Genomic DNA, 14,117 nt, shown 5'->3' on the forward strand with positions numbered 1-14,117 from the left:
CCCTGGAGCTGTGAAGCAACTGTGCTAACCACTATGCTGCCGTGCCGCATTTGCCATCGTGCCGCCCTCCTGCTTCAGCGTGTAGACTAGAATCAGAGAGGAATCCATTGACAAAGTATGGAACTGGAAGACAGTAGAAGTATCAGTATAAATTGAAACTATGAACCAGCTCCCCCACGAAAATGAACAGCAGAAAATTCACAAGGTTTCACACCTATCTCACAAGTTTGCAAGTGGGACTGGGTTTGTCTGAGAAATCATGTTTCTACGAATCAAATAATTAAGGACGGCATTTCTGCCCACTCTCTGTACTCTATCTGTCTGTTTGTTTCTGTCCCTTTCTCTCTCATTCTGTGCCCCTCTCTCTCTCGCTCTCTACAACTCTCCCTGTTTCTCCCCTTAGCTGTGCCTCTCTATCTCCCTGTGTCCCATTCTCCCTGTTCTCTGTCTCTCTCTCTCTCTCATGGTCCATCATAATTTGTTGATAAGAACTAAGACTTTATCTAATTCAACATTTCATATTTGTTTGTGTTTCTTAGGCTTCAACCACATGCTGGAAAGCGGTAAGTAATTTCTCAACATCCTTGAGCTAACCAGGGGCCACAATATACCCTTTGGGAGCTGATGCCCTGTCATTCATGAATTATCACTGTCCATTCACCAATCTGCGATACAATCCTAACCTGATACAGTATTCCTATCCCAGGCCTTTCCTGTAGAGCTCACTCTGAAACACTGACATCACTTTCCTTGCTCAGAGTTTAAACAGACTTTCTTCAATCAACCTTTTCTCGATTTAAAGTGTTGATGTGTGGGCCTGTTCCACTGGCACCAAGTTGACCTTTGGAACCTCAAGCTTTTGTCTCTCTTCAGTGTCACTGCCAATTTGAATGTAGAACCTGCCATCGGTTTGATCCTGTTCTCAACACCGTCAGGGATCACCTGAAATCGGCAAACATCAAAATAAAAAGCAAAGAAAAAGACAGACTTATATAGTGCCTTTCACAAACTCCAGGTATGTCAGAGTCTGCAGAGGGATTTGGATAGGTTAAGTGAATGGGCTAGGATCTGGCAGATGGAATACAATGTTGACAAATGTGAGGTTATCCATTTTGGTAGGAACAACAGCAAAAGGGATTATTATTTAAATGATAAAATATTGAAACATGTCGCTGTGCAGAGAGACCTGGGTGTGCTAGTGCACTAGTCGCAAAAAGTTGGTTTACAGGTGATTAAAAAGACGAATGGAGTTTTGTCCTTCATTGCTAGAGGGATGGAGTTTAAGATGAGGGAGGTTATGCTGCAACTGTATAAGGTGTTAGTGAGGCCACACCTGGAGTATTGTGTTCAATTTTGGTCTCCTTACCTGAGATAGGATGTACTGGCGCTGGAGGGTGTGCAGAGGAGATTCACTAGGTTAATCCCAGAATTGAGAGGGTTGGATTACGAGCAGAGGTTGAGTAGACTTGGACTGTACTCGTTGGAATTTAGAAGGATGAGGGGGGATCTTATCGAAACATCTAAAATTATGAAGGGAATAGATAGGATAGATGCGGGCAGGTTGTTTCCACTGGTGGGTGAAAGCAGAACTCGAGGGCATAGCCTCAAAATAATGGGAAGCAGATTTAGGACTGAGTTTAGGAAGAACATCTTCACCCAAAGGGTTGTGAATCTATGGAATTCCTTGCCCAGTGAAGCATTTGATGCTCCTTCATTAAATGTATTCAAAATAAAGATAGATAGTTTTTTTGAAGAATAAAGGGATTAAGGGTTATGATGTTCAGGCAGGAAAGTGGAGCTGAGTCCACAAAAGATCAGCCATGATCTCATTGAATGGCGGAGCAGGCTCGAGGGGCAAGATGGCCTACTCCTGCTCCTAGTTCTTATGTTCTTAAGTACCAGACTATCTATTTTAATTTCCGTTGAGGTGTAAATAGTGACTAGGATACCAGGGGTAAACACCCCTTGCTCTTTTTTGAAATAGTGCCAAGAATCTTTTCTACCCACCTGAGAGAGTTACCATCCCTCAGACAGTGCAGCACTCCCCTCAACACTGCACTCGGTGTGCCAGTCTGGGTCATGCGCTCAAAGTTCTGGAGCGGGAACCTTGAGTACATAATCCCATGGCAACTGAAGTGCTATTGTTGAGCCAGATCCGAACCCACGAACTGCAGGTGAGCCCCTTCATGACCTCTGCCTTTACCGACTAGAACATCAAGAAGGATAAAATACAAAATGTACCATCCGTTGATAAAGAGAAGATACTGGACGGGTTTAAAGGCTGCTCTGCCAGTATTTTGAGGGATATTGGGCCTTACAACGACTTGCCCAACAGCCCAACCTCAAGAGCAGGTTGTGATGCATTAGCTTCAAGGTCACGGGATCAATATTTACATAGAATCCTAAAGCACAGAATGGAGCCATTTGGCCATTCTGTCTGTTTCAGCTCTTTGACATAACCAATTACACCAACAGTTCCACCCCCAGACCATCGCCTGAGCGTGACATGTTGGTTTCCCTTTCAAATCCATTTCATTTTGAAAGTTACCATTGAATCTGCTGTCACCCACCCTTTCAGGCGGCTGCTTTCTGGTCATAACAGCTGGTCGTGTAAAAACATTCTCATTTCCCCTGCAAATCTTCTGCCAATAAGTTTACTGACCCCCGCCAATGGCCTTCAATTTGTGACCTTTATCCTGCCCCCCTCTCGCCAATGGCCTTCAGTCTGTGACCTGTTTGCTGACACCCACCCCCACTAAGGGCCTTCAATCAGTGATCAATGGCCACAGTTCCCCCCCTCCCCCTGTGCTTTTTAGTTTTGAAAACCTCTCATTAAATATCCCCTTAACCCCCACTGCTCTAAGCAGAACAATCTCAGCTTCTCCGGTCTCTCCATACAACTGAGGTATGTGTTGGTAAATTCTGACTACTTTCACCACAGGCAGGACCTGACTATCATCGACACGCAATTACCTGCTTTGCGTTCAGCAGAAAAACAGATCATGTATATAACCGAAGACAAAGTCAACATGGAATCCTTCAACGATCTTCAAGTTTGCCCTGGTTACTATACGGTGGCATCTGATCGAGGTGAGATTAAAGCAGGAAAGCAATCATTTCCCAAACTGTTCATGGGAAAATGTGGGAATGGGATAAACGGAGTGGATCAGTGGGAAATATGGTAATAGAATGTATGGAGCGGTTGACTGTGTGGAGTGGATCTCACCCTGACTTGAATTAACCACATGGAGTGGGCCATGAGGATTGGAGTTGGCAATGTTGAGTGGATCACAAGGACAGCAATTGGCACTGTGAAGTGGATCACCATGATTGGAGTTAACTGTGTGGAGTGGACCACTAGAACTCGAGTTGGCAATATGGAGTTGATTACGAGGACATCAGTTGATGTATTGAGTGGATCACCAGGTCTGGAGTTGATTGAAAGGTGGATCACCAGGACTGGAGTTGACTGTGTGGATTGGATCACTAGGACTGGAGTTGACTGTGTGGAGTGGATCACTAGGACTGGAGTTGACTGTATGTAGTGGATCACTATGACTGGAGTTGGCTGTGTGGAGTGGATCACCAGGACTGGAGTTGTATGTTTGTAGTGGATCACTAGGACTGGAGTTGGCTGTGTGGATTGGATCACCAGGACTGGAGTTGACTGTGTGGAGTGGATCACTAGGACTGGAGTTGGCTGTTTGGAGTGGATCACTGGGACTGGAGTTGACTGTGTGGATTGGATCACTAGGACTGGAGTTGACTGTGTGGATTGGATCACTAGGACTGGAGTTGACTGTGTGGATTGGATCACCAGGACTGGAGTTGACTGTGTGGATTGGATCACCAGGACTGGAGTTGGCTGTGTGGAGTGGATCACTAGGACTGGAGTTGTATGTTTGTAGTGGATCACTAGGACTGGAGTTGGCTGTGTGGATTGGATCACCAGGACTGGAGTTGACTGTGTGGAGTGGATCACTAGGACTGGAGTTGGCTGTTTGGAGTGGATCACTGGGACTGGAGTTGACTGTGTGGATTGGATCACCAGGACTGGAGTTGACTGTGTGGATTGGATCACCAGGACTGGAGTTGACTGTGTGGATTGGATCACCAGGACTGGAGTTGGCTGTGTGGAGTGGATCACTAGGACTGGCATTGGCTGTGTGGAGTGGATCACTAGGACTGGAGTTGTCTGTATCTAGTGGATCTAGTGGACTGTAGTTGGCTGTGTGGAGTAGATTATGAGTATGACAGTTGACCCCGTGGAGTGAAACACCAGGACTGGAGTTTACTGTGTGAGGTTGGGGCAGCATGGTAGCATTGTGGATAGCACAATTGCTTCACAGCTCCAGGGTCCCAGGTTTGATTCCGGCTTGGGTCACTGTCTGTGCGGAGTCTGCACATCCTCCCCGTGTGTGCGTGGGTTTCCTCCAGGTGCTCCGGTTTCCTCCCACAGTCCAAAGATGTGCAGGTTAGGTGGATTGGCCATGCTAAATTGTCCTTAGTGTCCAAAATTGCCCTTAGTGTTGGGTGGTGTTACTGGGTTATGGGGATAGGGTGGAGGTGTTGACCTTGGGTAGGGTGCTCTTTCCAAGAGCCGGAGCAGACTCGATGGGCTGAATGGCCTCCTCCTGCACTGTAAATTCTATGATTATATGAGTGGATCACTAGGACTGGAGTTGACTGTGTGGACTGGATCACTCGGACTGGAGTTGACTGCGTGGAGTGGATTACCTGGACTGGAGTTGACTGTGTGGAGTGGATCACTAGGACTGGAGTTGCCCGTGTGGAGTGGATCACTAGGACTGGATTTGTTTGTATGGAGTGGATCACTAGGACTGGTGTTGACTGTGTGGAGTGGATCACTAGGACTGGAGTTGACTGTGTGAAGTGGATCACCAGGACTGGAGTTTACTGTGTGGAGTGGATCACCAGGCGTGGTGTTTACTGTGTGAAGTGGATCATCTGGACTGGAGTTTACAGTGTGGAGTGGATCACCAGGAGTGGAGTTCACTGTGTGGAGTGGATCACTAGGACTGGAGTTGGCTGTTTGGAGTGGATCACTGGGACTGGAATTGACTGTGTGGATTGGATCACCAGGACTTGAGTTGACTGTGTGGATTGGATCACCAGGACTTGAGTTGACTGTGTGGATTGGATCACTAGGACTGGAGTTGACTGTGTGGATTGGATCACTAGGACTGGAGTTGACTGTGTGGATTGGATCACTAGGGCTTGTGTTGGGTGTTTGGAGTGGATCACTAGGACTGGAGTTGTCTGTATGTAGTGGATCACTATGACTGGAGTTGGCTGTGTGGAGTGGATCACCAGGACTGGCATTGACTGTGTGGAGTGGATCACTAGGACTGGAGTTATATGTTTGTAGTGGATCACTAGGACTGGAGTTGGCTGTGTGGATTGGATCACCAGGACTGGAGTTGACTGTGTGGAGTGGATCACTAGGACTGGAGTTGGCTGTTTGGAGTGGATCACTGGGACTGGAGTTGACTGTGTGGATTGGATCACCAGGACTGGAGTTGACTGTGTGGATTGTATCACCAGGACTGGAGTTGACTGTGTGGATTGTATCACCAGGACTGGAGTTGACTGTGTGGATTGGATCACCAGGACTGGAGTTGACTGTGTGGAGTGGATCACTAGGACTGGCATTGGCTGTGTGGAGTGCATCACTAGGACTGGAGTTGTCTGTATCTAGTGGATCTAGTGGACTGTAGTTGGCTGTGTGGAGTAGATTATGAGTATGACAGTTGACCCCGTGGAGTGAAACACCAGGACTGGAGTTTACTGTGTGAGGTTGGGGCAGCATGGTAGCATTGTGAATAGCACAATTGCTTCACAGCTCCAGGGTCCCAGGTTTGATTCCGGCTTGGGTCACTGTCTGTGCGGAGTCTGCACATCCTCCCCGTGATGCGTGGGTTTCCTCCAGGTGCTCCGGTTTCCTCCCACATTCCAAAGATGTGCAGGTTAGGTGGATTGGCCATGCTAAATTGTCCTTAGTGTCCAAAATTGCCCTTAGTGTTGGGTGGGGTTACTGGGTTATGGGGATAGGGTGGAGGTGTTGACCTTGGGTAGGGTGCTCATTCCAAGAGCCGGAGCAGACTCGATGGGCTGAATGGCCTCCTCCTGCACTGTAAATTCTATGATTCTATGAGTGGATCACTAGGACTGGAGTTGACTGTGTTGACTGGATCACTCGGACTGGAGTTGACTGTGTGCAGTGGATCACCTGGACTGGAGTTTACTGTGTGGAGTGGATCACTAGGACTGGAGTTGTCCGTGTGGAGTGGATCACTAGGACTGGAGTTGTTTGTATGGAGTGGATCACTAGGATTGGTGTTGACTGTGTGGAGTGGATCACTAGGACTGGAGTTGACTGTGTGAAGTGGATCACCAGACCTGGATGTTTCTGGGTGGAGTGGATCAGCAGGCGTGGTGTTTACTGTGTGAAGTTGATCACCTGGACTGGAGTTTACGGTGTGGAGTGGATCACCAGGAGTGGAGTTCACTGTGTGGAGTGGATCACTAGGACTGGAGTTGGCTGTGTGGATTGGATCACTAGGACTGGAGTTGGCTGTGTGGAGTGGATCACAGGAATGATCTTTGGAACTTCCTTAGCCAGAGTAGGAGCATTCAATATGTTTTTAAATCAGAGATTGATAGATTCTTGACGAACAAGAGAGTCAAAGGGTATTGGGGGTTGGCAGAATGTGGAATCGAGGCCACAATCCGATTAGCCATAATCTTATTGAATGGCAGAGCAGGTTTGAGGGGCTGAATGGCCTGCCTCTGTTTCTAATTCGTATGACCGGGGTTGACTGTGTGGTGGGAATCATTGGATCTGGAAGTTGACTGTGTGGAGTTCTTCTCTCGGTATCTAAAAACTTTCTATTTTGTGACAATGATAGATTGAGCTGCGTAACAATAATAGATTTCAATCATCTCGGGCCTGTCTCTATAATATAGCTGAATAAGAGCAAGTGTTTGAGTGTAAGGGGCATGGACATGTCAGAAAGTCATCATCGATGTTCCTTTACCTCTTGGCAGATGCTCACGGGCAGGTGGAGTTCCAGGATGGGGTCGACTCCATTGATGTTCGGGTCCCCCTCTTTGTGAAGGATGAAGATGATGATGAGAAACATTTGCAAGTAGAGGCTGTGGATGTTCCGAAGGGGAATGCCGAGATTGACCAGAGATTTGTGTACATCACCATCATTAAAGAATCCTGTACGTCTTTGGGAATCTCGCTTTGGTCTTGATGGTTCCAGTTCAGTTTTCCCCTGTGTCGTTTAGTTCACTCAAACCCCAATGTAGTTCTCTCAGTGCTGTCTGTTCATCTTCCTATTGACGTAGTCCTCTCGAAATTACTTCCTCCACATTTGCTTCTGTTTTAAAAATAAATTTAGAGTACCCAATTATTTTTTTCCAATTAAGGGGCAATTTAGCGTGGCCAATCCACCTATTCTGCACATCTTTGGGTTATGGGGGTGAAACCCACACAAACACGGGGAGAATGTGCAAACTTCACACAGACAGTGACACAGGTCCAGGATCGAACCCGGGTCCTCGGCATCATGAAGCAGCAGTGCTAACCACTGCACCACCATGCCGCCTTCCTCACATTTGCTTCTGAAGGGCTGAAAGGCCAGTACTTCACCATGTGGCCATTCTTTACAGTTGAGGTTGGATGGCACTCGGTTCAATTGCAAGAGACTTCACAACCTGGCAGAGCAGAGTTCTGTCCTTGCCTGATGGTATAGGTACAGACTGTGTGACGGGAGCTGGTAACCTGTGAGAGGCATCACGGTCTGGCAGAGTTCTGTCCTTGCCTGATGGTATAGGTACAGGCTGTCTGACAAAAACTGGTGGATTGTGATCAGGAGTACTGAGGCCATGTGTGCTACTTCCAAAGATCAACCAATTAGATTTGCAAGCCTGGGAACCAATGGTGCTTCTTATGGTCTGGATGTTTCAATGCCAGACAACAGAAGGTAATTGAAATAAAAATGAAAATCGTTTATTGTCACAAGTAGGCTTCAAATGAAGTTACTGTGAAAAGCCCCTCGTCGCCACATTCCGGCGCCTGTTCGGGGAGGCTGGTACGGGAATTACCAAATGAACCAACACAGTGCCTAGCTGTTGAGTTAGCAACGTTCGCCCACCTTTTCCCTAATTCGGGTTGACTAACAGAAGTTGTTCTTCACTCAAGTGGCCATTTACAATGAATAATTTAGGCAGCTTCTGCCAAAAGGACATTTGATCATGGAAAGCATCGCAGCTGAGCCTGCACATGTCCCCAACCCGACATCCTCGCACACCCTCTCTTCCTAGCAGGACCAGCAGTTGGTGCTGGGAACTCCACTAGCTTCTGCTGATTGGCTGGTGTAACTCCAGTGGAACATTGTGACTGGTAGGTAACTGCCAGCGTTTGCCTTTCCCTCCACTATTGACATGTGTGTGTTTCTGCTCTCTCTAGTAGCCAAAAGCATCATCACCTTCCTCCAACCATCCTACACATGCCAGTGGCAGGACAAGGTGGCTAAAATCCCGGTGTTCCGGGAGATAATTAACGATGGACGCACACAGGTCTCCTACAGGACAAAGGATCTTACCGCCAAGGATGGCAAGGTATAGCTGACACATGTAGTTCGGGGTGTCCTAGAGAAGTCCAGTTCTCACTCACTGAGGCCTATATTGAGCGAGTTACAACCAATGGCAGTTTCTACATATGGATAGTATAGATTCCATAATAATGCTTGGAGTGCTGCACACAGTTCTCCCAGGGTATAGATTCCTAATGAAAGCAGGAATTGGGTCAGGGAATCTGAAATTTTAACTTTTCTGACTGCGAAAACAAACTTGCCCGCTTTCCTGACCCTGCGCTATTTTTGTGTCGTCTTTATGTGGGTTAGGAATGGCTTGGGTGCAAATGTGCACACATCCCTTCCGAGGTCAGGATCACCATTTGGAGTACCATGTGAAATTTTAATGTGCTTCCGCCACCCCACCTCCTCTCCTCCCTCTCCCTCACCCCACGATTTTTGTGTTCTGCTCTAGAATTTGGAAGCCGTGCTCCACTCAATTAATTTCCTTTCTCTTCAATCACGGGGTGTGGATTTATTGCCCACATTTATTGCTCATCCCTAATTGTCCTTGACAATGTGGTGATGAGCTGCCTTCTTGAAATATTGCAGTCCATGTCATCAGCGCCGGCCCTAGGGTTGCTGGCGCCCCAGGCAAGCTGAACTTCAGCGCCCTTCGGGGCGGGGTGGGGGGGGCGGGGGCGGGGTGGGGGGGGGGGGGGCCAGGGGGGGGGCGGGGTGGGGGGGGGGGGGGGGGGGGGGGCGGGGCCGAAGCGGGGGCGGGGGCCGAGGCGGCGGGGGCGGTGGGCCCGAGGCGGAGGCGGGGGGGGCCCGAGGCGGGGGGGGGGGACAGGGCCGAGGGGCGGGGCGGAGGGGGCCGCCCTGGGGAGGGCGGCCACCGCGCATGCGCTGGTTGGCACTGGCCCAACTGCGCATCCGCGGGACCCGAGTCTCTGGCGCCCCCTAGCACATGGCGCCCCGGGTGACTGCCCAAGTTGCCGGTGCCTTGGGCCGGCCCTGCATGTCATGTTAGGGAGGGAGTTCCAGGATTTCGACACAGCGACAGTGAAGGAACGGCGGTATATTTGCAAGTCAGGATGGTGTGTAGCTCAGAGGGGAATCTCCAGGTGGTTGTTTTCCCAGGTATCTGCTTCTCTTGTCCTTCTAGGTGGTAGTAGTCATGGGTTGGGAGGTGCTGCCCAAGGAGCTTTGGTGAGTCACTGCAGTACTTGTAGATGATACACACAGCTGCCACTGGTAGTGGAGGGTGTGATGGTATGTGGATAGAGTGCCAAACAAGCGGGCTGCTTTGTGCTGGATGGCGTTGAGCTTCTTGAGTGGTGTTGGAGCTTCACTCATCCAGGCAAGTGGAGAATATTCCATTACACTCCTGAATTGTGCTTTGTAGGTGGTAGACCAGCTTTGGGGAGTCAGAAGATGAGTGACTCATCGCAGGATTCCAAGCCTCTGATCTCCACTTGTAGCCATAGTATTTATATGGCTAGCCCAGTTCAGTTTCTGGTCAATGGTAACCCCCAGTATGTTGATAGTGAGGGATTCAGCAATGGTAATACCATTGAATGACATTGGGCGAGTATTAGATTATCTCTTGTTGAAGATGGTGATTGTCTGCAACTTGTGTAGCGTGAATGTTACTTGTCATTTGTGAGCCCAAGCCTGGATATTGTCCAGGGCTTGCTGCATCTGCACATGGACTGCTTCAGTATATGAGGAGTTGTGAATGGTGCTGAACATTGTGCAGTCATCAGTGAACATCTCCACTTCTGGCCTTATCATGGAAGGATATCATGGAGGTTCTCCCCGTGTTTGCATGGGTTTCCTCCAGGTTCTCCAATTTCCTCCCACAGTCCAAAGATGTGCAGGTTAGGTGGATTGACCATGCTAAATTGCCTTTCGGTTAGATGGGGTTGCTAGGTTGCGTGGATAGGGTGGGCTTAAGTAGGGTGCTCTTTCCAAGAGCCGGTGCAGACTCGATGTGCCGAATGGCCTCTTTCTGCACTGTAAATTCTATGATTCTATGATAATTGATGAAGCAGCAGATGGTTTGGCCTAGTACATAATCTGATGAAATTCCAGCAGTGATGTCCTGGAACTGAGATTATTTATCTACAACCACCACAACCTCCTTCCTTTGTGTCAGGTATGACTCCAACCAGCGGAGGATTTCCCCCCTGATTCCAATTGACTCCAGTTTTGCTCGTGCTCCTTAATGCAATACTTAGTTAAATGCTGCCTTGATGTCAAGGACAGTCACCTCAGATCTGGTGTTCAGCTCTGGTCAAAGAATCATAGAATCCCAACAGTGCAGAAGGAGGCCATTTAGCCCATCAAGTCTGCACCAACCCTCTGAAAGAGTTCCCTACCCAAGTCTATTCCGGCAGCCACCCTACCCTATCCCTGCAACCCTGTACTTGACCTGCATATCTCTGGACGCTAAGGGGCAATTTAGTGTGGCCAATCCACGAAACCTTCACATTTCTGACTGTAGGAAGGAAACCGGAGCACCCGGAGGAAACTCACGCAGACACGGGGAGAATGTGCAAACTCCACACAGACAAAGCAAATTGAACTAGGTCACTGGCACTGTGAGGCAGTAGTGCTAACCACTATGCCACTGTTGGCTGTGTTTGGTTGCAATGAGATCAGGAGCTGAGTGGTCCTGCCAGAACCCAAACTGAGCATCAGTGAGCAGGTTATTGCCAAGCAGGTGCGGCTGGATGGCACTGACCCATTCCATCATTTTGCTAATGACTGAGAGTTGGCTGATGGGGTGATAATTGGCCGGGTTGTATTTGTCCTGCTTTTTGTGTGGAGGACATACCTGGGCAATTGCTGGGCAATCTGCTTTGAAAAGGAATTGAAATATAGTCAGCAGCTTAAAAAAGGCTCACCTGGTTTTTCAGTTTCAATGGACACCATTGTTTAAAAGTAAATTATTGCAGATGCTGGAATCTGAAACCAAAGAGAAAATGCTGGAAAATCTCAGCAGGTCTGGCAGCATCTGGAGGGAGAGAAAAATTACTCTCTTCAAATCCAGATGACCCTTTTCAAGTCCAGCTGACCCTTTTTCAGCGTTCTTTGTGGGATAATGGGGCTATTATGAATGCTTGGCTGCATTTCAAAACCTCCAGAACCACTCTTCTCAGCAGGAAGTTGCGCTCACATTTTGATTGACAGTTTTACAAAGTTATTTAAGGATTATCTAAGTGAATTTTTAAAAAATTTACAAAAGATTGACCACTTGAGGAGATTTAATAATAATAATTACATTAACACTGCAATGAAGATACTGTGAAAATCCCCTAGTCGCCACATTCCGGCGCCTGTTTAGGTTCACAGAGGGAGAGTTCAGAATGCCCAAATTACCTAACAGCACGTCTTTTGGGACTTGTGGAAGGAAACCGGAGCACCCGGAGGAAACCCACTCAGACACGGGGAGAACATACAAACTCCACACTGACAGTGACCAAGCTGGGAATACATTTTTTCTAAATAGCTTGTATGAATGAGAGTTTTTCTTTCGTATAAAGTGTCTTTGAATGGCAGTGCTATTAGATTATAGAATCAAAGAGACGTACAGCTCAGAAAAAGCCCCTTCAGACTATCGTGTCTGCCCCGGTCAAAAACAACCACCTAATTTATTCTAATCCCATTTTCCAGCAGTTGGTCCATAGCCCTGTATGCCCTGTATTTAGTGCACATCTAAATACTTCTTAAATGTTACAAGGATCTCTACCTCCATCATCCATTGAGACAGTGAGTTCCAAACTCCCACCACACTCTGTGTAAAAAGCTTTTTCCTCACATCCCCTCTAAACCTCCTGCCCATTACATTAAATCTATGACCCCAGGTCATTGACCCCTCCACCAAGGAGAAAAGTTTCTTCCTGTCGACTCTATTTATGCCCTTCAGACTTTATACATCTCAATCATGTCCCCCTCAGTCTCTTCTGCTTCAAGGAAGATAATCGAAGTCTATCCAATCTTTCTTCATAACAAAAACTCTCCATCCCAGGCAACATCCTGGTAAATCTCCTCTGCACCCTCTCTAGTGCTATCACATCCCTCCTATAATGTAGATTCCAGAACTGCACACAATACTCTAGCTGCAGCCCAACCAACATTTTGTACAGTTCCAGCATAATCTCCCTGTTCATAAAACTATGCACGGCTAATAAGGCCTATGGTGTGTTGGCCTTTATTGGTAGAGGGATTGAGTTCCGGAGCCATGAGGTCATGTTGCAGTTGTACAAAACTCTAGTACAGCCGCATTTGGAATATTGCGTACAGTTCTGGTCGCCTCATTATAGGAAGGACGTGGAAGCTTTGGAACGGGTGCAGAGGAGATTTACCAGGATGTTGCATGTTATGGAGGGAAAATCTTATGAGGAAAGGCTGATGGACTTGAGGTTGTTTTTGTTAGAGAGAAGAAGGTTAAGAGGTGACTTAATAGAGGCATACAAAATGATCAGAGGGTTAGATAGGGTGGACAGCGAGAGCCTTCTCCCGCGGATGGAGGTGGCTAGCACGAGGGGACATAGCCTTAAATTGAGGGGTAATAGATATAGGACAGAGGTCAGAGGTGGGTTTTTTACGCAAAGAGTGGTGAGGCCGTGGAATGCCCTACCTGCAACAGTAGTGAACTCGCCAACATTGAGGGCATTTAAAAGTTTATTGGATAAGCATATGGATGATAAGGGCATAGTGTAGGTTAGATGGCCTTTAGTTTTTTTCCATGTCGGTGCAACATCGAGGGCCGAAGGGCCTGTACTGCGCTGTATCATTCTATGTTCTATGTTCTATGTTCTATACCATAGGCCTTCTTAACAATTGTATCCACCTGCTCTGCTACTTTAAGGGACTGGTGTACATGCTCACCAAGACCTTTCTGATACTTTGTGGTTCCCAGGATCCTGCCCAAGTGCATCACCTCACACTTATCCGGATTGAATTCCATTTGCCACTGATCAGCCCAACTGACCAGCCCGTCCAAATCTTCCTGTTATCGAAGGCTATCTTCCTCACTATTTACCATCAATTTTTGTAGCATCCCCAAACTTACTGAGCAGCCCTCCTGCATTCACATCTAAATTATTTATATAAACCACAAACTGCAAGGGCTCCAACACTGATCCCTGTGGGACTCCACTGCACATAGGCTTCCAGTCAGAACCCCCCCCACCCCCCCCCCCCCCCCCCCCCCCCCACCACCACCACCACCACCACCACCACCACCACCACCACCACCACCACCACCACCACCACCACCACCACCACCACCACCACCACCACCACCTGCAGCACGGTGGCGCAGTGGGTTAGCCCTGTTGCCTCACGGCACCGAGGTCCCAGGTTTGATCCCAGCTCTGGGTCACTGTCCGTGTGGAGTTTGCACACTCTCCCCATGTTTGTGTGGGTTTCGCCCCCACAACCAAAAGATGTGCAGGCTAGGTGGACTGACCATGCTAAATTTCCCCTTAATTGGAATAAATG

The 14,117-nt window shown here is 48.1% G+C and overlaps 1 protein-coding gene across 3 annotated transcripts in view; it reads left to right on the plus strand.

Annotated features, from left to right (window-relative positions):
- itgb4 (integrin, beta 4) overlaps positions 1 to 14,117 on the plus strand; it is a 311,978-nt gene that overhangs the window by 200,523 nt on the left and 97,338 nt on the right. For all 3 annotated transcript variants that reach the window (XM_038777234.1, XM_038777235.1, XM_038777236.1), the window contains exons 23-26: positions 540 to 563; positions 2,942 to 3,090; positions 7,069 to 7,248; positions 8,498 to 8,649. In XM_038777234.1, coding sequence (XP_038633162.1) covers positions 540 to 563; positions 2,942 to 3,090; positions 7,069 to 7,248; positions 8,498 to 8,649 — 505 coding nt within the window. The remainder of the gene's footprint in view (positions 1 to 539; positions 564 to 2,941; positions 3,091 to 7,068; positions 7,249 to 8,497; positions 8,650 to 14,117) is intronic.

The sequence above is a fragment of the Scyliorhinus canicula genome, chromosome 18 (genome assembly GCF_902713615.1).
Source record: "Scyliorhinus canicula chromosome 18, sScyCan1.1, whole genome shotgun sequence".
Taxonomy (NCBI): domain Eukaryota; kingdom Metazoa; phylum Chordata; class Chondrichthyes; order Carcharhiniformes; family Scyliorhinidae; genus Scyliorhinus; species Scyliorhinus canicula.